This window comes from Zonotrichia albicollis, chromosome 15 (genome assembly GCF_047830755.1).
Source record: "Zonotrichia albicollis isolate bZonAlb1 chromosome 15, bZonAlb1.hap1, whole genome shotgun sequence".
Lineage (NCBI taxonomy): Eukaryota > Metazoa > Chordata > Aves > Passeriformes > Passerellidae > Zonotrichia > Zonotrichia albicollis.
In genome coordinates this window covers 9,289,185-9,314,619 of record NC_133833.1, presented here as the reverse complement: position 1 = coordinate 9,314,619, position 25,435 = coordinate 9,289,185, and the positions used below count along the sequence as shown (strand labels likewise).

The window sequence follows — 25,435 nt, the reverse complement described above, 5'->3', positions numbered from 1 at the left end:
AAAAAGGAAACTGCAATGGTAGGACTTCAGTCTTACTGAAGATAAAGCTGGGATGAATGTTATTAATAAAGATTATTAATTGGAGCATTCTTGCCTCTGCCATCTGGTTCGTTTGAGAGGCCCGGGGTTGGATTGTCCCCGGTGTCTGCACCGCTAACGAAACAGGGATGTGTTTACAAACAGAGCGGGGCTGTTTCAGTGCGGTCCCTGGGGTGGAAATGACCCCTGCCCGCTCTCTGTGCGACAGAATGCCGTGGCCGGCAGCTCTGCTCGGCCCTTCTCCTCCCGGGTACGTATCACAAATCATGGAACCATCAGGGTTAAAAGAGACCTTTTAGACCGTCCAGACCAACCCTCCACCGGCACCGCCACCGTAACCCCTAAACCACATCACCCAGCGCCGCATCCCGGCGCCTCTGAAACCCCTCCGGGACTGGAGACTCCACCGCCTCCCTGGGCAACCCGACAGTGAGGAAGTTTTCTTTAATGCCTGATTTGAATGCTCCAATCCCAGCTTTAGGCCGGTTCTGGTGCTCTCCCTGCAGGCACGGCAGAAGCGATCCCCACTCCAGCTCCTTCCAGGGAATTGCAAGGAGCACTGCGGTGCCCGAGCCTCCCCGCTCCTGACCGGCGGCCGCTTTGCCGGTACCACCCGCGGCCCCGGGCGGCTGCTGCGGCGCAGGCAGCTCCCTCTCCTCCGTCTTTCCGTCTCGCCGGCTCCTCCCGCGGGGCGGGCCGGCGGGGCCATGCCGGGCGGCGGGGCCCTGCTGCTGCGGCGGGCGCTGCTGGGAGCGCGGCGGGCGGCGGGCGGCGCCGGGAGCCCCGCGGCCATGGTGAGGCTCGGGGGCACCGCGCCGGGCCGGGGGCGAGGGGCGGGGGGGAGGCACACGGACAGGCCGCGGGCTCGGCCAGCCCCGGCCCTGTGCCCTCGGAACTGCGGGAACTGGGATCGCTCAGCCGGGAGAAGCCTCCGGGAGAGACCTGGCTGGCACCGTTTAGTGCGCCAAGGGGCATGGGGAGAACTGGAGGGGATTTGGGGCAAGGGCGTGGAGGGAAAGGGTAAGGGGGAATGGCTTCACCCTGATAGAAGGTTAGTTGGGATATCGGGAAGAAATTCTTCCCCGTGGGACTGGTGGGGCCCTGACAGTGGCTGCCCCGAGGAGCTGTGGCTGCCGCATCCCTGGAAGTGCCAGGCTGGGTGGGCAGGGAGCAGCCTGGGATAATGGAAGGTGCCCCTGCCCATGGCAGCAGTGGAACAAGATGGGCTGTAAGGTCCCTTCCAACCCAAATCATTCTATGATTCTCCCCGTGTCCCCCTGCCATCCCACCTCTTGGCTGATTATTTTATTTTACACAAAGCTAATAGTGAACAGCACGTGCAGGGTTCAACCCTTGCCCCTCAGGCATGAGAGTTAATTATATATATATATTTTTTATACTTAATGACTGGTTTTCCTGGGCTTCCTCCAAACAAACATCATCCATCACTCGGGCAACCCCAGCACCCAACAGCCTCTGGGCCATGAGCGTGGGTCGGGTGCCATCACCTGGGGTGCTCGGTCACCATTGGCACCCGGTGCCCGTTCCTTCCTCCCTGGGCTCTGGCCATGCCCCTGACGAGCTGCTGGGGGCTGTGAGTGTGGGAAAGCCATTGGAGTTTTATCTTTGTCCTTGCTGCTTTCTGCTCCATTTCTGAACATCCGGATGTGTCAAGGGCTGACTCAGGACGTGGCCTCCACAATGTGAAACGTGCTCAGTGCTCACTAGGGCCTGCATAAAATACAGTCTCCATATTCCTATCAAAAACTATGTGGTCGAATTTCAGGTCACACCATTGTCTTGTCAGTGGCCATGTGTCAGGTGAGGTGTCAGGCCATGTGTCAGGAGAGCACGAGTGTCCCCAGATCTGGCACAGGGCATCTCTGGACTTTGTGTTTGAGACAGCAAAGTCCAGCAGTCCTGGACTTTGCTGTCTCAAAAACCCACCCCCCTCATGATTTTTTGTGCATTTGCAGTCAAATTTCATTTCGTGCCAGATAAAACAGTGCGTTTCAAGAAAGCTTTTAGCTTTGGTGATTTTTGTATATGCTTGAAAAATATTTAAAAAAAAAAAGTAAGAAATTTATGCCTGTGATGCAGTTATAGCAATGAAAAATCTGAAATTTGTGTTCTGGCAAGCGTAACATTGTGTTTGAAGTGCAAAGAGCCTAAATTAATTCAGTTTAGGGCCTGTAAAACCCATTTATTGTTACATCTCTGTATCCTCCTAAACACAAACAGCAGCAGTGTTGCTGTTAGATTGATTTACTCCATTTGGGGCTTCTTATTCTATGTTATTGGTGAAAACGTTGCTCCTTGGCCCTCGTGGATGTCAGGGCCGTGCTCAGGTCGCATTAATTGCGTTAATTCCTGCTCTGCTCGGACTCACAGCCCCATCTGGTGGCACCGGGGCTCGGCTGGCAGGGGTGAACCTCCTGAGTGCTGAGCAGAACCTCTGCAGCAAAACTGCCTTTCTGGGGGATCTCACAGAGCTGAGCCGGCTCTGAAATAAAGAATAAACCAGTCTGAATGTAGCTGTACTGGGGACAAAGGTTCTTCCCACGAAAGCATTGCATTTGTCATGAGAACTCGAAAACCATCTCTCAGAATATGTGGTCTGAGGAATGGCTCATGCCCTCAGTCCTGCTTTTAGAAAAGGAATCAAACCTCTCCCTAAGGCCCCAGAGAACGTTCCTCTGTGTCTGGCTCTGGTCTTGTGTGTGCTTCAGCCCCTGATTCAGATATTTAAGCAGATATTCAGATATTTAATCTGTCATGTTTGTGCTCCCAATGGCATCAGGAGGACTCGTGTCACGTCAAGTAAGCCATACATAAACACTGCTGCTTTGCAGAATTTAGTGCTTTTACCAATAAAACTTTTTTGTAATTGTGTCTGTATTGACTTTTGATTTAGTTACAAAGCTCTTTGTTCCTTGTAGAACTCCATAGCATGTGCTGTCTTAAAAGTCCATTCCCACTTTCTTAAAATAGTAAAACACAAAATACAGTACAGGAGTGCAATCTCCTGTTTTTCTTTTCTCTTTTGAAATAGGTATTTCCTGATTTTATTTTATCCTTATAATATTTTACCCTTATAATTGTACATTTAGCAAATAATATAAATAATCCTTTACTTACCAGACAGAATGGAACATTTGGAAATTAAATGTGATGTTACGGCATCTGGATAATTCAGATGACCAAGGGTACAGGTATGCTGGTGTCCATCTTCATTCCTGGGAGTCTGTTGCTTTTCACTAGTTTTGTACAAAAAGCACTTGGCCAAACTTACCTGCCTAAACAGAAATGGCAGGGTTGGGCTAGATTAGGTTAAACTGTTCTGTGAAATTATAAATGGTAAGCAACTGCACAGTGAATTTTCCATATCCTCACCTTTACACCATACAAAACCACAATTTCATCGTGTGGTTTTCTTATTGTTGTACAAAGGAGCGCCTCAGCCTCACTTGTGCCATGCCTTTATTTTTTCCCTCAATAGTCCTCCCAGTCTCACTGGTTGACGACAGAGGAAAGGAATCAAGTTTTACTGGATCTCAAAGCTTCAGGCTGGTCTGAGCTGGGAGAAAGAGATGCCATCTACAAGGAGTTCAATTTCAAAAATTTTAATCAGGTAATGATTGTTATATGCCACTTTTAATATAAAGGAAATGTAATTGCTTTAATTTCCATATGGTCCTGATGGGAAAATATTTATATTCAGAAGTTTGGGAGTATCCTGGTGGGGCCAAATCCTCTTGGATTTGCCCTGATGATTTGCTCTCAGATTCTGATCTCATTAGGTGGAGTAAATTAATTCCATGTTGTAGTTGATAAGCAGATTTGTTCTAATATTACAGTTTCTGGATTCTAATATTCAGGTTGGGGTCAAGGTTGGGATTGTGGAATCAGACAAAGCAGTATTTGATCCTCTCTTTTTTTTTTTCATTACTAGCACTCATAAATAAATGCTGGAAATACATAACTGTTGGGCAGTGGGGATCATTTTTGTCAGGGAAATATGTGAGAAACATAGGTAAATATAAGAAAAAACAGAAGCTTTTGGCAAGCAAGGTGGGGAAAACAGGAACATTTCACCTTCTAAACAGGAAGACAAAGTTCCAGTATATCCTTGATTGAGTTGTAATAGCTGATCTTGCAGTGTCTTTGGCACACAGAGTGCACAGTACTGGTTTTTATTTACCTCACTGGGTTTTGTTTGGAAACAGGATCCTGAGCCACATCTCACACTCACAAGAACTTGTCTCAGACATTAGTTAGAAACTGGCCTTAGAAATAATGAATTTGTCTTGAGATCCCTGCTCAGCTACATTTCACTGAAAATTCCTTTCTGAGGAAAAATGACATTGCTTAGAAAAAATCACACTCCCATAACATGCATTAGAGAGAAGGTGGATGAAGTGAGCTGGGAGAAAGCAAAAGAGAAAACAACTGCAGAAAAATGCAGCTCATTAGCAGGACTGTGCCAGTGCCACGAGTACTTTTTAACCTGAATGTTAATACAGAGCAAACAGAACCAAATAATTTCATTCCAAGGGCAGTGAAGGGGAGAAGCCCATGAGAGGGAGCTCACAGGAAGCCTTGGTGAGATGTGCAGGCAGCTGGAGCAACCAGGAATGTGGCAGGATAGAAATGACCCTTGGAAGAGGGGTCCTTGAGATTTTCTGCCTTTGAATATTCATGAATGGCATCTCTGCCTGGTTGTGGTCAAAGTCTTTGTTGGTTCAGCACAACTAGAAGTGAAGTTGCCCTCAAAAATATTTAAAAAGTGTTTTTGCCCACTGTAAATGAGTAACTCGGTTTGGTCAGATGGATTTAGACAGTCCCTGTCTGCCAACAGGCAGGTGAGGAGACAGATCAGTGTCCTGCACCAGCAGATAGCTGGAAAACACATTGCTTTGACAAAAATTTACAAAGTTTTTTTTTTATTTTGACAGTGTAGACTTATCTTACCTACCAGCTTAGGTAGATATCCATATGTCTTCCTGATTTGAAGATGGATGGAGCCCATGCCAGTATAGGAAGTTGAGTATATTTAAATTAGCTTGTTGGTAAACTATATGTCAATGTAAATTAGCTTGTTGATGAACTATATGTCAATACTTCTAGTACCTGTAGTCATGGGAGGAGTATTTTAAAAAGGCCACTTTAACTTTTTGGGAGATATTAGAACAGGGTCTTTAATTCTTAACTGCTTTTATGGATGTAAGGCAAAATGAGAGCAAAGGTTGGAGTTGGCTTCAAAACGAAATTTCTGCCCCCATTTGGGAGAAAAAGCTGTGCAGGTGGGTGCTCTGGGCAGCTCTGCTTGGATCAAGCATAGATGTGAATATCTGAGGGCAGAATTTCCGCTGTTGATTTTTATAGATTTACTGCAGGATCCTTTTACTGTTGCAGGGGGCAGAAATCATTCCTGTTCTCGTAGGAGCAGGCTCAACATGCAGATCCCAAGGGCATCAGATCCTTAGCTGGTATTAGAGAGCAGGTATTTGCCTTTCGATAAGTTAAAGCTGAAAAGAAATTGAAATTATGCATGTATGCCTAATTTTATTAAATTATGCACATATATTTATAATGATTATTAGTAAACACTATGTTTACCACAACCTGGGAAACAAATGAAAAAAGTGGAGCTATACCTGCCTTGTACTTGGGAGAATTTAGTCCTGCAATGAAAAAATTGAACTTGTAGGTACAACTGCTTTCATTTAATGCAATAAATATTCTATTTACAGGATTTAAAGTTTAGTAAAAATCAGAGGACTGAGAAATGTCATTTCCTCATTGATCTTCTTGCTTTCCTTTCACAGATGGCATAAAATCAGGTGTGGAAAAAAAATCACCCCCAAAAATACACACACACAAAAAAAAAAACTAGTTGAGCTGACATGAAAGGTATTTCAAATTTATGTTTTGCAGATGATATTGGTATGATTAATGTATTCGTTGCTTTTTTTTTTGTTTTATTGCTTCTTGCAGATAGTGTTCATGATGCATGGAAAATTCTGTGGCTTCAAAATCTATGCCAGGTTTACAAAGTCTATGTATGTCAACAGATGTTAAGAATATAAACACAACTTTTATTATAAAGTTGTGCAAATGTGTAGACATGAGCTTGGTTTATGTATATTATTTTCAGCATGAGAATGAAATGAAACTTCTGTGAAACAGGAATTATTTGGATTCCTGAAGCTTTCAGGCTGAGATCAGCTCAGTTAAAAGCTATCAGCAGTGAGCTGCCTTTGTAAGGCTGACAAGCTAATGACACTTCTGGCTCAGGGAATTAGTTTGTAACCCAGAATTTGAAAGCACTGGTGGTGTTTGTTATTCTGAGGATACATTTTCACAAAAATGGACTTTGTTGGTACAATTCTCTGAAATAAGCTGGAAGCCAGCCTGGGGTTTCTGCTGAGAGCGCTTGGTTGGTTTTGCTGCTGTGGGTGCCCACCAAGCACCAGTCCTGGGGGACTGGATGTCACTGGTGTGTGCTCCCAGAATGTGAGGCAGGCTCCTGGGGGGTTGGTGGTCTGTATAATGTATAGAATAAAATACACCAGTGGTGGGGGGAAAATGCAATTCAGCTGTAGAGGAGAGTGCTGTGTCCAGAAGAGCTGTGCTGATGGCACCAATGCCTCTGTTCCTCCATGTGCCTTTCAATTGCCCTGGGCTGTTGCCACTGTGGAGTGGCAGGTGGGCAGGGATGAGTTAACACCGGGCTCTTTTACCTCCAGGACCCTCAATGGGGTGCACTTTGTCAAAGCCCCTGGGCTGAGTCCCTTTTCCAAGGGAGCATGTGCTTGGCCGAAACTTCTGGTTGTGAGTGAGGTTTTGGAGAGGAGGTGGGCTGGGACCATTCCATGGCAAATCCTAATTCCTGCTATGCATCTGAGTGCTCGTGAGCCTCTACAAACCTCACATCAGGGAGCTTCTCTGGGGCCTCTCTCCCAGGCTGCAGGGCAGAGAAGAGTGGCCTGCAGGCCATGGTGTAGCATCACGAAGTGATGTTGTCATCCATTCGCATCTTTGTGCTACTGGAACAAAACGGTTTTCTTCCAGTCTGCTTGAATAAGATTGGGGATTGGGAAAGAAAGTTAATTTATGCCTCCAGATCATGCTGGTAACTTCTCCCAGCATTTCAGGTCAGTTCACCTTGGGAGCAGGGATCTGGAGGAAGGGACAGGCCTGGTTTAAAGATGTGAATTTCTGCCAGATTCATCTCAACCCAGTCCTGGGCTGGGCGTGCAGCTGTGAAAGGCTGTGAGTGCAGGATGCCAAGTGCTCAGCTTGGGTCCTGTATCCAGCTGCTCACTTTCCCAGAATTTGCAGGAACATCTTAGCTCTGAGACTTCCATGTCTCTTGTCAAACTTGGTTGGATTTGACCAGAGGGTTTAAGGGGCAACTGCCTGTGTGATTGCGTTTCCGTAGGTAATCACACCAAGGCAGCAAATGCAGTTAGGAAATTACAAAGGTGGGCAAGTTTGCTGATGGTCAGGTTCAGAATTTACAGCTGCTTTCTTTTATAGGGTAAGTTTTTAATTAAGTTTGTTTTTGAAAAAAAAAAAAGTGTAGGAAGTCTCCATAAGACCTCTAACGTCATTTTCTAAAATGACAGGAAATCAAATGCTCTAAGAGTTTTAAAGCTATTTCAGGTACATTTTTTGTCTTTTGGGGCAAGAGGGAGGAGGTGGAGGATGAGTCTGAGTGGAGGGGACGGTACGGAAATGCTGTGCACTAAGAGTAGAGGCACATGTGTCTCAGTGCAATTTGTGTCTTGGCTTTTGAGAACATATTTAAAGATGTGCAAAAAATCTAGGAGTATTAAATAAGTTGTTTTTCTCACTTTGCATTTCCTTTCCAGATTTGCTGTCTCTCTTGTTTGGAGTCTGGGAGAAAAAAGTCAGACAGAGCATGTTATGGTGCATGCCTTTTTTTCTCCCTGCTGGTGATGCCAATTTTTTTTCTTTTGGCTGTAGGGAGACGTGCTCGGATTTGTCCCTTTAAATTGATGATCCTTGTATGATCCCAGTTACACATCCAAATGAATTTGGTAGGATATGCAATGCATATTCCTGATTTCTTTCAATAGCAGTACTTGGTGCCAGTGCCTTCAATACAATCTGGGTCCATCCTTTTTCTACTCCTGGCACATTGCTTTGTTTTTGACATTCATCAAAGGTTGGAAAATTTGGTTTTATGCATATAGCCAGTGTATTTCGTTTCCACTTTATGTGCTTAATCTTTTGGCTGTTTGTCTAAAATACGTCCACGCCTTGTATGTATTGAAAACATTATATCCTTTAACTTACAGTCTGCAGAGTTAAAATGAATTTTATGGTAAATATTCAGTTGTGGACCACATCTCCAGCTTTTTATATGCCACAGCGGTCTTGTGGTTTTTTTTCTTCTCCATTGTCTGATAGTGAGGTCATTTTCAGTCCTCTTGAGATATTTTATTCCCAGCCAGATGCAGGCCATATATTAAAAGTAGCACCTGTGGCTAATATCACAGCAGCTTACCATAAATTTACATGGTAACTAGGATTATATCTGTCAAGACTGTTAAAAAATGTCTAGTTTTAATTTGATTTCCAGTATTGAAGGAGCTCTCCAACATTTTGCTTCATAACTATATTTTAAAAGTTAAAATCACTCCATTGTTAAGTTTTATGGCACTCCCAGTGCCCATTAAGTTGATTTGTTAAACGGGGGTCAGAATAAAGAGAGTTGGCTACGGGAGGATCGGAAACCAACCCATTTGTGACAAATTTAGTCCTCGCGTGTGAATCTTCTCAGAGCCCAGGGAGTGATTGGATTCAGGTGCAGCCTGTGTCAGTTGTGTTTAACCTCAAAGCCTGAGCAGCCTCAGCCCAACTGTCACTTCTGCTAATCGAAAGTTGGACCTATTTTCATACATTTTTGGGGGGAATTGCTATTTTTAATGTAGTAGTGCTCTGCCAGCTCTTTCTGCTAGAGTTTTGCGTTTGATTGCCTGTCGACTAAAAATAAATTATTTTTTTATCCAGCCAGGTAGGTGCTGGTTTTCATATAGGCTTTCTGAAACTGCTTCATTTTCCATTATCCTTTGAGTCCTCTCGCATATGCTGTGATTTGTGCACCTGCAAAGTTATGAAAGTATTTCATAACTTTGGTAGTTATGTTGGTAGTTATGTTGTTCACTAACTTCCCAGCATTTATGAATACAATAACCGATTTACAATAAATCAGAATTATTTATGAGCGGGTTTACAGAGTTGGAAATACCTTTGTATCTGAAAATAATGAATTTTGGATGTATTTGCCTGTTGACATTTTCTTTTATTAGAAACTGATAGTGAAGTTTCTGGGACTGGCAGAGGTTAACCTGCAGGCCGAAACACAGTCAATGAACTGCGTCAAGTGTCTCAGAGCAGAGCACAGTAAAAATATATGATTCCTGGATGGTCACACCTTCCTTGAGTTTATTCTTGGGATTGAGGGAGTAAATAAGAGTCTCACCTCTGAGTCAGCAGGTCAGGGTGCAGCTGTGGGACCTGGACATGATCCACCTGCCCCTGCCTTTGGGACCAAGGTACCGCAGGGTCTGGGGGAAATGAGATGAGAGGTTCCTTGTTTGGAAGCTTATGATTCTCCTTCCTTGGCCTTGGAGAAGGAGGAGATGGCACTGGAGCTCTGGTCAGCATGTCCAGTGTCCAGTGATGCTTCCAGCTCATTGGCAGTCAGTGGTGAGGAGTTATGCAAAGCTTGGAGGTCTGTAGTGGTGGAAATGTGGGATCTGATTGTGTCTAAGAAGAAATGAAATCCTTGGAGATGGGAGTTGGGAAATAAGGGAATTATTTCATTCTCACAGCCATCATGGTCTGCCATGTACAAACCCATAGCATCCTAGAATGGTTTGGGTTGGAAGGGATCTCAAAGCTCATCTCATTCTGAACCCCTGCCATGGGGACACCTTCCCCTATCCCAGGGTGTTCCAAGCCCTGTCCAACCTGACCTTAGACACTTCCAGGGATGGAACAGCCAGAGCTTCTCTGGGCAGCCTGTGCCAGGGTCTCCCCACTCACAAGGAGGAATTTCATTCCAATATCCCATCTAACCCTGCCCTCTGTCAGTTTGAAGCCATTCCCCCTTGTTCTGTCATTCCATGCCCTGTAAGAAGTCCCTCCTTGTCTCTCCTGTAGCCCCTTTAGGTGATGGTTCCTCTTTGTGATGTTGAATATCCCATCTCCTCTTTGCCAGGCTCTGTGTGTGCAGATGCCACCACCCTTGTGTCCCAGCTGCCTGTGACAAGTGCTGTTACATACACACATCACCATTGTAATTTCATTGTGACACTCCCAGTGGTGTCAGGCTACCAGGGTTATTTTAAATGTCACAGTATTAATAATATTTAAATAAATATAATTATTTTTAAATTGAAGACTCACACATGGTCATATGTCCTTCATCTCCTTATTCATGCAAAATGTCCCAGCCTGGTTGTGGTAGAGTTTGCATCAGTTTTTTTATTTTGTTTGTTTTTGTGACTTAACTGTAATTTGGCATACTCATTTTCTTGACGAGCAAATCATATTTCTCCCTAGAATAAACCATTATTTTATTGTTTATAATTAGTGGGGTGTGGTGTTTCTAATTGCTGAGTTTCTCCCCTCAGCAGACCTGTTGTATCTCCTTTTATGCACTCCACTGCTTAAAATCTGCCCAGTTGACCTTTGGGCTGCTCTCCAGTTGACTCCAATACAAATGCTTTTCGTAACAGATGGATTTATTATCACTCAAGTAAAAATTATTACAGCATTTGTTTTATACTTGTTGCACGCATTGATCTAGAGATGCAAAAGAAATGATTTGTCAAAATGCCCTTTGGATCTCACAAGCTGTCTTGTAGATTTCTAGCAAAAGAAGAATTTATCTTTTTTTTTTCAGCTGCACAGATTGATTGTTTCAATTAAACAGAATAAATAATGTCCTATCAGCCATATGGACAGTGCTTAAAGAGATAAATGGGAGCAAGTCAATCTAATTTTAGCTACATTTTGGGCACTTCCCATGATAAAGCACCTTTGGAAAATGAATGGAAAAGACAATGGGTTTGAATTCAGTTGAATAGCTTCATTTGGGGAAATGCAAGTATGACTGCCTCTTTTGAAGAAGATGGTTACTCAGATGAATGTTTTTATCTTTTCAGTTAAGGAAAACTGGTTTCTTGAAACTCCTTTATGCAATAACATTTATTTTTATGGAGGGACTGGAACGATGCTGGTTAAACGCAGTCCTGGTTGTTCAACCTTTTGCATCCCCTTGCTTTTGGAGCAACGCCTGCCTACAGTTTCCAACTGTAAATTGCCTTTAGCACCAGCAGCTCTCCCTTTCCCATACTCCCACAAAGCAGCAACACGCTTTGGGATATTATCCTCTGCAGCTGCAATTAAAACTGGACTCCGGCTGGTGGAGTGAACTGAAACAAAGCTGCAACGCCCCTATTTCAGAACGAACCATTACTCACCAAAAGCACATCAAACCCACTTAGCGGACATCCGTTAATCCCGCCGTGGGGCGGTTCGGGCTTTAATGCACACTGTTTTACACGTTAAGGGGTTTGAAGTGCGGGGCCGGCGCTGACCTTTCGCATCTGCTCCTCTCGCAGTAGGAATCTCCGCTCGCCGCTCCCCGTCAGGCCGGATTAGCGTGACGAAGTGCAGCTCTTCTGCTGGCTGCAATTTCGGGTTTTGATCAGAATTATTTCTTTCACAAACAATCACGTTTGGCTAAAACGTTACATCTGCTCTGGAAAGCCACTGGCAGGGCCGTCGTTTATCAGGGCGAGGCATGTGGAGGGTTGTTTTCCAGCTCTCTCTTATAAAGCTGCAAACCCACTTCACATGGCTTTTTGGGGGAGAGTTTCCTTTCTTGCTCTTCCACTTACCCTTTATTCCTTTAGTTTTGTTTGGCTGAGATGAAAAGTCGTTTTGGACAAACAAGAAGCTGGGTGTGATGTTTTGGAGGGATTTGGTGGGAACACAGTGATGAGTGGGAAGCCCTGTGCTGAGTCAGCACTGCACTGTTTGGTTTATCTATTGCTAAGGATGCTTTGAAGTAAAATGTTATTTATTCCTAGGATCAGTGGGAAAAGTCCTGATTACATGATCTACCATGATTTTCCTTGGACTGGAGTGAGAATAACATCAGACAGTTAAATGTAGGTCTGTGTATGTCCAAGGTGTCCCTGGTTGAGGGAACATTTACTCTCCTTACAGTGGGTGGGTGCTCAAAGTGAGCAAAAATACTGTTAACTGTACAAGCCCAGAATGCTGAGTTTATGCACATTGTAATGCCCAATCTAACAAAAAACCCAAGAGCTTTACAAAGGGTTTCCCTTGGTGGTGTGCTCATACGAATTTCTAAAAGAAATTTGGTGTTCACTAGAGGACTCAGAATGACTGTTTGCCTCCCCTCCTGAGCCTGTGCCTCCATTTCCAGATGGACCAATGTACAAGCAGCGTGGTTTGCCCAGAGAAACCACGCTGCTTGTACATTGGTAAAAAAACAACCAACAAAAACTTTGCAAAATATTGCTCATTGAACACACTCTGTCACTTCCAGGCATGTGCTTGGAGCATAAGAAGGGGTCTGAAGACAGTGGATAATGTTAAGTGCAGGTTGAGTACCTGAACTGTTGGCAGTTAGGTGAGCCTTGCTCTAATAACACACCTTAATGTAGCTGTTTTTATCCTTTTCTCTGTGACCTGCTCCAGCCATTCTTCCGAACGGCAGAGACAGGAGATGAACCTGCAGATCCCAGAGGGAACAGTGGGCATGGCAAACCAAGCAAAGGACCTGACTGTGGGGAGCTTGAGGGATACCCTGTCTTTGGGAAAATTCTTGGTCTGTCCCACTCTTTTTCCCCAAATGATCTGTTGTTTCTAGACTTGAAATGCCTTGTTTGCAAAATAACATTTGAATTTTATGGTGCAATATGAATTAGCAGCCTGCCTGTGCTGGCCCAGGTAAGTCTCCTCCTGAGTTCACTGCCCCTAAACTCTGTTAGAGAAGGTGTCCAAACATTAAAACTTGTTCTTGCAGTACAGTAGGACACCTTCAGCAGTTCAGCTGAGTGAAATGATTCCCTGACTAGATCTGATGTAAATGGTCCTTAGTTTGCTTTATTGCAAATCTCTAGATCTTTCTAGCTTCTGACTTGGCCAAGAGAATTATTGTAAGACCTGTCCAAATTCCTTACATCTCCATCATGTTTTCTCTGTTGCGTGTTTGAATTGCTGAACTTGCTTTAAAAAAAAACAAACTAAACCAAAAAAGCTGACGGGATGGTGGAAGATGAAATGGTCATGAGACCAACATCTTCCCTTAATCCATCATAAAGCAAAGCCTTTCTTACCCCTCTTTGATGTGTTCTTAGGATCATAAATGGCAAATATTTAGAGGATTATCAGAGGCAGGATATGATTGCCCTTGGATGCTCAGCAGAGAAGATGTTGGATATTAAACTGATAGTGTGTGTAATCTTGGCCAAAAGACCAAGGAGAATTTTGTCTGAGCATCCCTGTGTTATCAACAGCATGGATGGCTTGTGAACTTCCCTTTCATGTCTACAGAATGAAATCATTCCTTCTCAAATGAGTAAAAACAAACATTGGGGAAAATTGCAGAATATTTTCTTCTGCTCCAGTCAAATCTGTTTCATCCAAAATGTGGCATGATGGGATCATGAACTTCTCTGTTCTTCTACACCATACCTGCACTCTGTAAAAGTCAGAGGGTTTGAGAAGCTTTTAGAAGGGGAACATTCACTTAAATTAATTCTGATCTGCTCTGGTTTACGATACCTTCGTGTCATGGGCTGGCACTGTGCTGTCAAGGATGATTCATTGTGCTGTGCCTCAGCAGAGGGCTCAGGTGCCTGAATTCAGAAGGCTGGAACTGGGGGCTCCCTACACCTTGTTACTACTTTATTTTTATTGTGGTTTGTGTGATGGCTTTATTACAGTACAGCCAAGGGTTTGATTTGCTGGACCAAACATTAGTTTTAGCAAGTCAAATTATCATTGTTCTTTCAGTTGTGCAGCCAAGAGAGTTTATTATTTTAAGTGCCTGATTACTTTAGCAGGTGCTCAGTTAATGGGGACTTCACTGTGTTATTTCATGTTTTTAGGTAGGGTGCAAAAATCTCATTTTAAAAAGTCGTGTTTCATGGAATACCTTTTTTTTTTTTTTTTTTTTTTTTTTTTGTGCAAACCTCCTAAGGACAACCTTTATATTCCATTTTTTAACACAAAGCACACAAAAATGGCTCAGAAGGTGGAGAGCCGCATTGAGATTATGACATGGAAAGATTTCCACCATGCTCTAGGTCAGTCCTGACACCTGGGATTATTTCCCTCTTTTTTTCCTGGAAAACGTAATTTAGAGATCTACAATTTTTAATAAAATTGTTTTTTTAAATTAAAAAATATTTTAAAATAAAATAATATTAATTTTATGAAGGACCTGGGGGAAGAAAAGGAAAAATTAAAGCATTTATATTCTGTATTTCGATTTGAAATGATGCATCACAAATACCTCATGATTTAGTTGCAGGCGTGGTTGGGATTTAGGGTATCTACTCATTTTGCAGAAGTTTTATGGGCAACTATCCTATTTACTTACCTGTAAATAAATGAAAGTAATATGTAATGTGTTGTAATATGGTTGTAATTGGTTGTAATATGGTTGTAACCATGTAATATGGTTGTATTGGCATTGAAACTTTTATCACTTCCAGAAAGATTTTATGCTGCTTTAAGACATCTCTATCTTCTCTCTCTTCTACTTCATCAAGTCTGTATTGGATACAGAAAGAAATTCTTCCCTGTGAGAGGGGTGAGGCCCTGGCACAGGTTGCCCAGAAAAGCTGTGAATGCCCCATCCCTGGAGTGTTCAAGACCAGGGTGGATGGGGCTTGGAGCAACCTGGGATAGTGGAAGATGTTCCTCCCCATGGCAGGGGATTAGAATTAGATGGTGTTTACAGTGCCTTCCAGCCCAGAGCATTGTGTCCTTCTGATCCTGTGGTGTCAGAGCTTTGGTCACTGAAGTCAAAGTGTGCTGAGCTGGGAGGATGAAGCCCTGAGCTCCAATCCCTCTGCAGAGCTGCACCTCAAGCACTGTCAGAACTGTGATGTGTCTAGTGCTACACTGGGTCCAGAGGGTGCTGAGTAAATGCAAATTTCCCTTTGCCACGAGTGGGCTTTTCCTGGGACAGCATTCCTGGAGTTGTCTTCTGTCACCTCCTGTGGCTCTGGACATTGTCGCGGTACCTGGGTGAGGAACGTCCCCATGGAGGCAGGGCTGGGCCTCCCTGCTCCACTCCTCCCTGCCTCCAGTGATCCTGCATGGTCCTCAAATTGCTAAATCATTTGAAAATTGATAAATGATATCACATTGGTAAATCTGATGACAGAGGCACAGCCTTCTGTCACCTCCTGTGCCTCTGGACATTTTAGAGGTACCTGGGTGAGAAATGTCCCCATGGAGGCAGGGCTGTGCCTCCCAGCTCCACTCCCTGCCTCCAGTTATCGCTCATGGTCCTCAAATTGGCAAATCATATGACAATAAACAGAAATAGTCTCAGTGAAGAGAGAAGGGGAAACTGTTGTTTATCTGGTCAGGTGGTTTAGATTAGCAGTGATGCTGGTCTGTATTATGTTACTTTAAATCATAGTGTCCCAACAGGACATAAATTATGAAGATTGTTACAGTATGTTTCATCCAATGTAAGATCAACAAATTGGAATAATTTTTTTAATAGGAAAATCAGTGCTTTGGCAAGGTTATTGTTGAAGAATTTAATTTAACTTGAGCTTTGCTTGCATTATTTCTTAATATATAAAAACTATTTGCATAATGTATGAAGTATAAACATTTTTAGAATCAAAGGCAAGAATGCCTTTTCCAAGATTACATGGAGTGGCAAACTACTTAGAATAGATCAGTGTTTGTGCTTTTGCTGTCAAAAATGTTTGATATAGAGCTGGCAAGCTGGTTTCTTCACTGACATAATTGTAAACAAGTGTTGGGAGACAGAAACAGCATTCTTTGGAGAACATGGTGTAAAGGTTTGCACATTCTCTGCTACACATCTAACACAGCGATGTTTACAGCTGCAATAGGAATGTAAACAGGTAACTTTTTTTAGAGTGTAAAGCAGCATTGCATTTTTGTGCCAATGATGTATGCAGATAAGTATGGGGGATGCAAGTGGTCAGCTCTGGATTTTCAAAGAACACTATAAACACAGAAAAGCATTGGCAATTCAGTTGGAAATTGGAGTTGTGAGGGTTTGGAGATTTTAGTTTCAGATATTGCTATGAAGATGGAAATGGCATCTCAGTCCATGCCAGAGTGTCTTTAGTATTATCCTTCCATCCTTTCCCCTCATTATTATCATTCAGAGTTAAGAGCACTGCTTTCCCCAGTCACAGGTGATGCTGTGGAATGGGAAGGTTGCCTCTGTTCACAATATTTTGCTGCTTGAGCTAATAAAGAGGAGAAAACCAAATTTCTACCAGTGGTTCATCAGGTGTTGTTCACCTTTACACCCTGTTGGCTGCCCATGCCAGGATGGAGAGAGTAGGGAATTGTAGGCACAGTACCTGATGTGTCTTGTCCATGCCTTGAGGCCTCAGAGAGAGATGGGGGACATGAGTAACCTGAGTTCAGCTCTATTTTGGTGCATGATTATTTGCATTGTTAATTACGGTCCCAGTGTTCATGGATTAATGTTAAAAAGGGGGAAGCAGTGAGAAGATGTTCGCCTGATTTATGTTGTATGTGAATCTAGACACAGACAAAAAGGAGGAGGAAAATATCTAATGCCACGTGGATCCAGTGTCTCTGAGGATGGTTCAAGCAGATTGATGATGCCAACAGGGAAGAATCCCCATATTGGGATTCCTGTGGTTTTGGGAATGGGTACCTGTCCTTCTGTGCTGCCATCAGCTTCCTAAATACTAATTAGATTCCTCTTTTTGTGTTTTAGCTAATTAGATTCCTCTTTTTTTTGTGTTTTAACTATGTTGTCATTTTCAGATAAAGAGTGTAGCTTTGTGACATGATTTATGCATATTTATACGATAAAAATATTTAGTGATGGAGTAAATAGACTCAAGATAAAACAAAGCCCAGTTTTTTCCTGAGAGCACAAGAGAAGATATCGTGAGAGCCTTCATGACTAGCAGCTGATCCTGACCTACAATATCTTGACTTTAGAGAGCTTTTTCCTTTTATCTGCTGGCTTGTAGCTCACTGTTAGGTAGTAATGTCAGCTGGATATGTGAAAGCTTCTGGAGTTGGGGAGTGAACCTTAATGATTGATTTTATTGTTACAAGTGTCAAACTCTAAGGAGAATACATGCTGTACCCTGGTACTTTTTACTCAGGTGAGTGGAGAGCAAATGTGCGAGGTGTAGTCATCTCCTGTGTGACAGTGTCACTGTAACCTGAGTAATTCATTAATTTCCCACTGATAAATGGTACAGATGCAGCCTGGGAGGCAGGGCAAGGGAAGACAGGTAGCCCTCGTGCTGCAGAAGGTCAGGGTTAATGCTACCTCCAGCGTTATAATGACAGATGGGAGGCAGAAACCTTAATGTACTTGTGATTAGCACATGCTTTCCTTGGCTGCGCGTCCAGGGGATTTAAGAAGCCTGAGTGCACACTTCATTTTAAAACAAACAAACAAAAAATAAAGTGTGCATGGTTATGTCGTTGAGCCTTTCAGCTGTTTTGCTGAAATATCTCCACTTGGAGTCAAGTACTGTCAGCTGCTCTCTTCTGGAGATGCACGGGGTGATCCATCACGGGGAACTTGTGGTGGGTGATGTATGAGCACAGCACCGCGACCTGGGAGCCTTTGATGTATAACTCATCAAGATAATGTTGGCAAGCATTGTACAAAAGCAGCCTGTTTAAAAAGTATCAAGATGAATGGATTCCTTGCTTAAGAAGTGTGAAAGGAAGAATAATAGCAGATTAGCTCCGGGATCCCGGGGTTCTCCCAGAGCTGTGCAGCGCTGGGCGGGGCAGAGCAGCGCACGGAATTTCATCTTTCCTCCCAGTTCTGACAGCAAAGTGTCTGGCCCTGGTTCTCCCATTCTCAGGCAACAAAAGTAGCATTAAGTCTTATTTCGTGATAGTGGATTATATCAGTTTCAAGAGCAGCTTGACCAGTCACAAAACATCATGCGACAGCTGAATTCTTTAATAGTTTACCTTGGGTTTTTTTCACTTACTTAGGTTAGCTTGTCTTTCTAAGAGTAGACCCGATTTTTATCGCATGGAGACATATTAGGACTGCTGGTATTTAAGAAACATATTGAATGTGATATTATGACTGAAACACCATTAGTTTTTAGTTCCTTCTTTCATGATCTTAAAAGATGTGAAGAGACATACCAGCACACCCAGGTGTCCTGTCTGTGCAGGATTGCTTCACTTCTTACTTACATTGCTCTTCATGGTTTGTTGTAGGGACTCTGCACTCTGCCACCCCTTGGGTGTTGTGGTCTATATGTGGAGTTCCCTGAATGTCTGGATACTATTTTAGCCCAAAATGTCCTAAAAGAGTTAGGTTACAAATGTGTCTAATATGCCTATTACTGAAAAACCAGAATACTTCATAATATTTACTGCATCAAAGTCTATTTTAATACTTTTTTATGAATTCTAGAAAATGCACAAAACCTTTCTTTCTCCTGTCTTTTTGTTTTTGAGGGGAAAACTAGCAAAAGTTCTCATCTGGGGCCAAGGGACTGCACTTCCCTGTTATTAACAGAGTGAAAGTCAAGACTGTGTTGAGTCTCACTGTCATGAGTGAAGTGGTTGTCCCACTTTCATCAAGAAATGTGTGATGGTCTGATAAACTCTGCCCACCAGTGCAGACTTGACAATGATCTTGCACTGCAGACTGCATAATAATTTTCATTATTTTTAATTAAATTTGAAGAAGTGCAGACTCCTGCTCAAATTAAGGTTGGTTGTGTTGCCGGAATGCGGTAATTACTTTAATTGATCACAAGATAGTTTCCTTGATCACCAATTAGACCAAATTACCGATCAAGTTTCAAGACGTGAAGAAATGTCCAAACTGATTTTGTGTAATAGTGTTTTCATATCTAATCAAACCTAAAGATCTTTTCCTTCCAGAGCCAGTTGTATTTTCCCAAAGAAAGGTTAAGGCTCTACAAATATAAAGGTGATTAATAAACAATAGTGTTCCAATTCATTTAATTAGTAAAGGAAGTATTTAAGACCTTAATGGAGATTGTGTTGGTGAAATTGCTCAGTCTTTTTTTGTGAGAGTTACACTTTGTGTGTAATTAAAGTAAACTGAAATGCAAGGAGTAAGTTGCTGTGGGTGATGTGCAATGAGGGAGAACGTTTCTGAGCAGAGCAGGGCATGCACGAAGGCAAGCAGGCTTCATCCTTCACTGTGACACTGGATTGCCCTGGCTGGGACAGCTGGGGGCAGCTGGAGCAACAAGCAGCAGGATGGGTCCTGGGGAGAGTCCTCTGTGCTGGAATTTATTCATTTTCATGAGTTGGGCAGCCTCAAGTTGAGCAGTCTTCAGTAGGATGAACAGTTTTCTGACCAGTGTCCATTTTATCCAGTTGGAGACTCCACTCTCTGTGGGGCAGGGGCAGTGGGATGTTGTGTTGGTGCACTCACTGAGGGGATTTGGTGGTCTGCTGATGAGGAGGATTTGTCATCTGAAGTGTGGAGGAAGGTCTATAGCGCAGATAAATTTTTTAGAGTAACTTGTTTGTGTAATTCTCTCTGTGTGCTTTCATTGGAGCAGTGATTATTGTCTCACCATCAGTGACTGTTTGCAGTGTGACCTGGGTCTATACATGGGCGGGTGAGTTCCTGGGATGAACAGACACCAAGAGAGCTTACATAAACCTGATAGGGGATTTTATAAATTTATTTTTATTTTTTCCCTTGCCATTTGTTTCTGTATTTAGGAATTCTGTATTCTGAATTCAGGAAATTCAGTTGCAGACACATCACTGTTTTAAAGTTTTGAGGATATATCTGTGGATTGATTGCTGTGTTGGAAATAGCATTCTTATTAAGACTGGACACTATAAAAACATTTGAATAATCACTATTAATGGAGAAGTTTTCCAAATCATTGCTAACATCTGATGCACAACGTGCAGCTTTCTACTTCAAAGCATGCTGCTGAAATATGGGCAAACTTTTAAAAGTAATTGTTCACTCAAAGTAAAACTAAACCGAGCAAGAGCTTGAAGGGAAGTTAGTTTCTCCTGAATTTTGGAAAGCTCTTGGGTCAAAGAAAAAAAGCTTTTTAATTGCTGACAGTTTGGTGATTTCCAAATGACAAACCTCATTGGAATGATTTTCTCTGATTATAACGTTTGCATTCATTTGACTGGCAAAGCGACCAACAAAGTAATTCTTCATCCAGGCACCAATTCTTTTTTTTTTTTCCTTAAAGGTTTTTGCAATTTGTGAGAGGGAAAAAGACTTGAAACTATTATCAACCATTATATGTTATTCATTGACCACATGTTTGTTTGAAATGGTCATCACTTGGTGGAATGTGGGCTATATACATTCTCTTCCATAAATTAGCACTAAAAACCTACCTAAATCAGGTATGGTTTTGTGGAGCTTGTTGTATTATAATCTGAACCAGACTGTAACATGGATGTTCCTCCAGCTTTGCATGTTAATTCAGGTCCTGAACTCGATGGATGGAGCTTGCTATGAACAAAGCCTGCTGCTGAGAGCGTCCTGCTCACGCTCCCAGGCCCTTTGGGCCCCACTGCATAATTACAGTCTTGATTTGCATGGACCTTCTAATTTTCTTTATAATGCACTGATTTGCTCCTAAGTATTTTGGCAAGGGGCTGCTATTATTTTCCTTTTGAGCCTCTGATAAAACTTGTGTCCTGAGGGAGCGTGTAGGGACAGAGGATTGGAAAACCTCTTTTAACTCATTTAAAGGGAAAATATGTCTCATACAGCAGAGGGGCAGGCCCACCTGTTGCCTTTTTCTCTGCAGTAAAATAAATAGCAAAATGGTTAAATGGAGGGATGTGTTTCTGGAAGCAGTGTTGGTCACACAGTGGCATGGTGCTTAATTAGAAATGGCACATTTCTAAGGTGCAGGAGGGGATGGGGGACTTGGGATGGATATTTAAAATCCCTGCTGATGGCAGAGGTGAAATCACTGGTGTCATGCAATGGCTTTGAGTCCTGGGCTAAGTCACATTGAGCAGGGTGATTTACCAGGGTCTGCAGGGGATCATTTCAGCTGTTTTGAGAATGCACCAGTGGCATGAGAAGTTCAAATGCTTCTTTAGCACACACAAACCCAAGGTGCAGCCATCTGGGGCATCTTGAGGAGATTTTGGGATTTTGGAGTGAATCTTGCCAATCCACTGCCAATCCAGTATTTTCCTCTTTGCTCTCTCTCTCTCCTTAGGCTTTTGGATTTATGACACGTGTTGCTCTCCAGGCAGAGAAGATGAATCACCACCCAGAATGGTTTAATGTCTACAGCAAGGTAACGTTCACCAGCCCTAGTTACTCACACAGCAGTGGAGTTAAGGACACCAAACCACTGGCCCATTCTCTCTGCCTTTATTTGTAGCTTGTCTACAAGGTAAGGGAATGGGAAGTGTCTCTATAAAGAGATTTGAGATTTTAAAGAGATGCTGAGATTTGCAGTGGTGAGGAATCAAAAATGAAGCTCTTTGCGCCTGTATGGTTGGGGCCTGTGGCTTCACCTCTCTGGCTGAGATCTAAAAATAAAACAGAAGCCTTTAAACTCCTATTTAGCCAACCTGAATAAATTACTGTTTTAAAACTATTCACCAGCTCTCATTCCTGTCTGTGCAGCAGGTCAGGAACTGAGCAGTGTAGGCTAGCAGACTGTTGGTACCTAAATGGGAGCCTGGCAGTCTCAATTCAGATTTGATTTTTTAGAAATTGTAGGCTCCTATGTCTCAACATAGCAGCTTATAAAATTTGTTTATAATATTACCTAACTGGTGGTGGTCTCATATTTACAAGGGTTACAAGGATTACTGCAACCCTCGAATGAAAGGTGCTGTGTGAAGGGAGAAATTATTGCTCACCCTTCAATTTTATTTTCTAATCCTTCTCATTGCATTGTATCACATTGTTTGTTGTAGCATTTAGTGAATATATGGCAATCCCACTAAAAATATACCAAAAAAAAGGACATGTGGACAAGCAGCCTGTAGCTCAGACCACCACCCTCAGAGCAGGACATCCCACCTCTCCTTGTAGGTGAAACTCCCAGCAGAGACTCTTCCTCATCAGCCCTTCATGTCACCCTGACCACCTGATTTTCTTGGATTTCTAGAATATTCAGATTTTGTCTCCTTTTTTCTTTTAAGTATTCCCAAAATCTCAGTCAAAGGCAAGACAAAATAATGCCCATCTTGTCATCTGGCTCAGACTAAACAGACCTGTGAGGCAGCTATGTCACCTATACATTTTTTAAAATTAATCTGCAGCAATCTTAAGAATTTTTTCACCTTTGGGATGTGGATTCTTAACAAAATATGAGCCCCTGATCCAGCTCTTGGCAGCTTGGTCACTTTCCCGGGTTCTTCATGAAACTGATCCGTGGTATTTCAACTTAAAGAGTGAATGATTTAATCAGATACCTCTTCTTGGATGAAACTCAAGAATACAAAGCCTGTGTTATTGTGCAAAAGGTCTCATCTGGTGAGATTCCAGGCTCTGTAAAGCCTCCTCACCTACAGCATCTTCTGGTTTACACAAGCAGGGAGGGTCCAGCTTGGTGCTTGCCAGGAACACCACGTAAAACCAGCTCACTAAGAGACACTCAATGTTCCCAATGAACTGCTGTTCAGAGATCAAAATGTCAAATGTCAGAGATCAAAATGTCTTTGTAACCTCTTTCTTTTCCTTTGTGACAGGTTCAGATAACTCTGATTTCCCATGACTGCGGTGGGCTGACCAAGAGAGACGTGAAGCTGGCTCAGTTTATTGACAAAGCTGCTGCCTCAGTTTAACCAGGATGTAAATAGCTTTAATACAGTGTCCACTGATATTTTGTTTTTAAATGATATCTCTTTTTCCTTGTAATCCTGATTTCCAAAACCTGTAGAGGGAAGATACTTTGTAAAAGGAGTGGCTGAGCTTTTCTGACCTTCAGTACCTTAATCATGAGACCCCTTTGGCTGCCTGTGCTTGTCCTTTCCCATTGCTGGTTCTGCAGGAGGATGCAGTGGATAAACCAGCAATAAATAAGTTTTGAACAATCCTTTTTTACAAACTATACTGTGCTGGAATGAAACCATGAGCCCACCCATGTGTGTTGGTGTTCCCCAAGCTCACAGGGACTGATCCAGCTGCCATATGAGTTTCCCCCATGCCTGGCCACTTCCCTCCTATGGTTTTGTACATCTCTGCACTTCAGACAGTGTGAGAGCAGCCTGGCCAGGTCAATCCCCTCTGGCTTGGTACCATCATCTCTGCCAGTGACCAGTGACAAGTGCAGGGATCTGGGGAGAGCAGTGCACGCTGCTGCTGATGTGTCCTTGCAGTTGCAGCCCGACTGGCAGGAACAGCTGTATCCAGAGCTGCTGCTTGAGAGCCTTTCCCCATCTGAGAGTACAGAATCACATAACCACAGACTGGTTTGGGTTGGAAGGAGCCTTAAAGCTCATCTCATTTCACCCCCCTGCTGTGGGCAGGGTCACCTTCCACTAGACCAGTTTGCTCCAAGCCTCATCCAGGCTGCCTTGGACACTCCCAGGTGCAGGGCTGGATCTTGGAGTTGCTGAAAAACTCAGTGCCGGTACCGCAAACACAAAATGTCCTGGTGAGCTGCTACACCATTGAATGAAGCCTGTGCTGAAGGGCTTGGCCAGGTCAGTGCTCAGCTCCCTGCAGGACTGAGCCACTGTTGGTGGTGTAATACTCCAGTACCTGCTGGATCAGGCTGGGGGTGGCCTGGCCCAGTGCCCGGAGCCCTGGCCCCGGCTGCCGGCGCTGAAGGAAGCGGCATTAGCAGCATTCTTGCTAAGCTGGGCTTCACTGAAGCTATGCTCACCCACTTTTTTTTTCATAGCTAGAATTACTCGTTGCACACATTGTTGCAGATCCGACTGACAACGTTTAAAATAGTTCCTCCCGTGGTTTGAATTGTTTTTATCCTGTGATCCTCCCCTAGACAGATTTGCAGCGCCGGCAGGGAGATTTCAGGCTGCTCAGAGCTTGCAGGAGGGGCCTCTCCCCCTGCAGTGCTGCTGCTGGGTGTCCCCAGCGTGCTCTGTCATGCCCTGCCAGCGGCTCTGCCGGGAGATTGACACCTCCCAAATGCCCCAGAGCATTGCTCAGATGACACTCACAGCCACCGGCTACCGAGAAGGGGGATGCATGCCTGCCAGAATCTATATTGGGGCGAGGTGTGTGGTCTCTCGGGTATTTTGGGATGCAGAATGCCATGAGCTTGCCACCCAAGTGATTGAGTTGATAAAATAAGATATTTTTTGTAAATCCTCAGCAAACACACCGTCACGTGCTAATTGGTCACACACAGGAAGCAAGAGGTTGGGATTTGTTGTCAGTAACCTTACTTAGGATATCAAGTTAATACCTAAAAAGACCTAAATTCAGACAACGTGCTCAGCTGTTCTTTTCTCACAAGTGCCTTTCCCCAGTGAAGTGCAGGATTTCCCTGATATGGTTTGAAAATGGTCACTGCTGTGAAGAGTGAATAAAACTAAAACAAACAATCAGGCTGTGATGTCTCCTGTTGGTGGTGGGGAATTGAAATGAGCTTCACCCAAAGTTTTGACAACATCTCTAAAGAAGTGTGTAAATTCTGATGTTCAGAATTTATGTATAACGCGTGGGCTTTGAGTAAAACCAATAAAATCAAATTCCTCCTTTGTAATTTGTTTCTTTATTATTGTATATATGTGACAAAGCTGTTTAGTTTGAAGACAAATTTAAGATAAATAGTATTTAGTTACTGGGAGGTCTTTGGTTTAGAATATTGATATTTATTTACATACTCTGAGGAAAAAAATCCCCTTCAACTAATTCAGCTCAGAGAGCTGCACTGTCTGGCTATGGCATAAAGCTGTGCTGGGGGTGTTGAGAATCCTGACCAGCAAAGAGGCGAAAATACTCAGGAATGAGAAGGATGAAGCTTTGAAATGCTTCGTTTTATGGTCAGTGCTTGTTTAGCCATAATTTTAGTAATTTAGCCATAATGTTGTAATTTCTTGATAACTTCTGGGACATCCTACAGACCTGTAAGCAAGGTGAGCATTGCTGTGAAATGTAAAT

General features: G+C 43.2%; 1 protein-coding gene across 1 annotated transcript; it reads left to right on the top strand.

The window, feature by feature from the left end:
* The first annotated feature begins 590 nt into the window (after positions 1-590).
* Positions 591-25,037, top strand: PCBD2 (pterin-4 alpha-carbinolamine dehydratase 2). The gene is made up of 4 exons (XM_074552496.1): positions 591-833; positions 3,539-3,670; positions 21,564-21,644; positions 23,053-25,037. The coding sequence occupies exons 1-4, from the start codon at positions 747-749 to the stop codon at positions 23,146-23,148; spliced, it is 396 nt and encodes a 131-aa protein (XP_074408597.1). The 5' UTR covers positions 591-746; the 3' UTR covers positions 23,149-25,037.
* The last annotated feature ends 398 nt before the right edge of the window (positions 25,038-25,435 follow it).

What these genes read in the sequence shown, in the direction of transcription:
- PCBD2 (XM_074552496.1), top strand. Translation starts at nt 747, where the DNA reads ATGCCGGGCGGCGGGGCCCTGCTGCTGCGGCGGGCGCTGCTGGGAGCG. An exon ending in CCGGGAGCCCCGCGGCCATG is followed by an intron (nt 834 to 3,538) that starts GTGAGGCTCGGG and finishes TTCCCTCAATAG; the next exon opens with TCCTCCCAGTCTCACTGGTT. An exon ending in GGTTTAATGTCTACAGCAAG is followed by an intron (nt 21,645 to 23,052) that starts GTAACGTTCACC and finishes CCTTTGTGACAG; the next exon opens with GTTCAGATAACTCTGATTTC.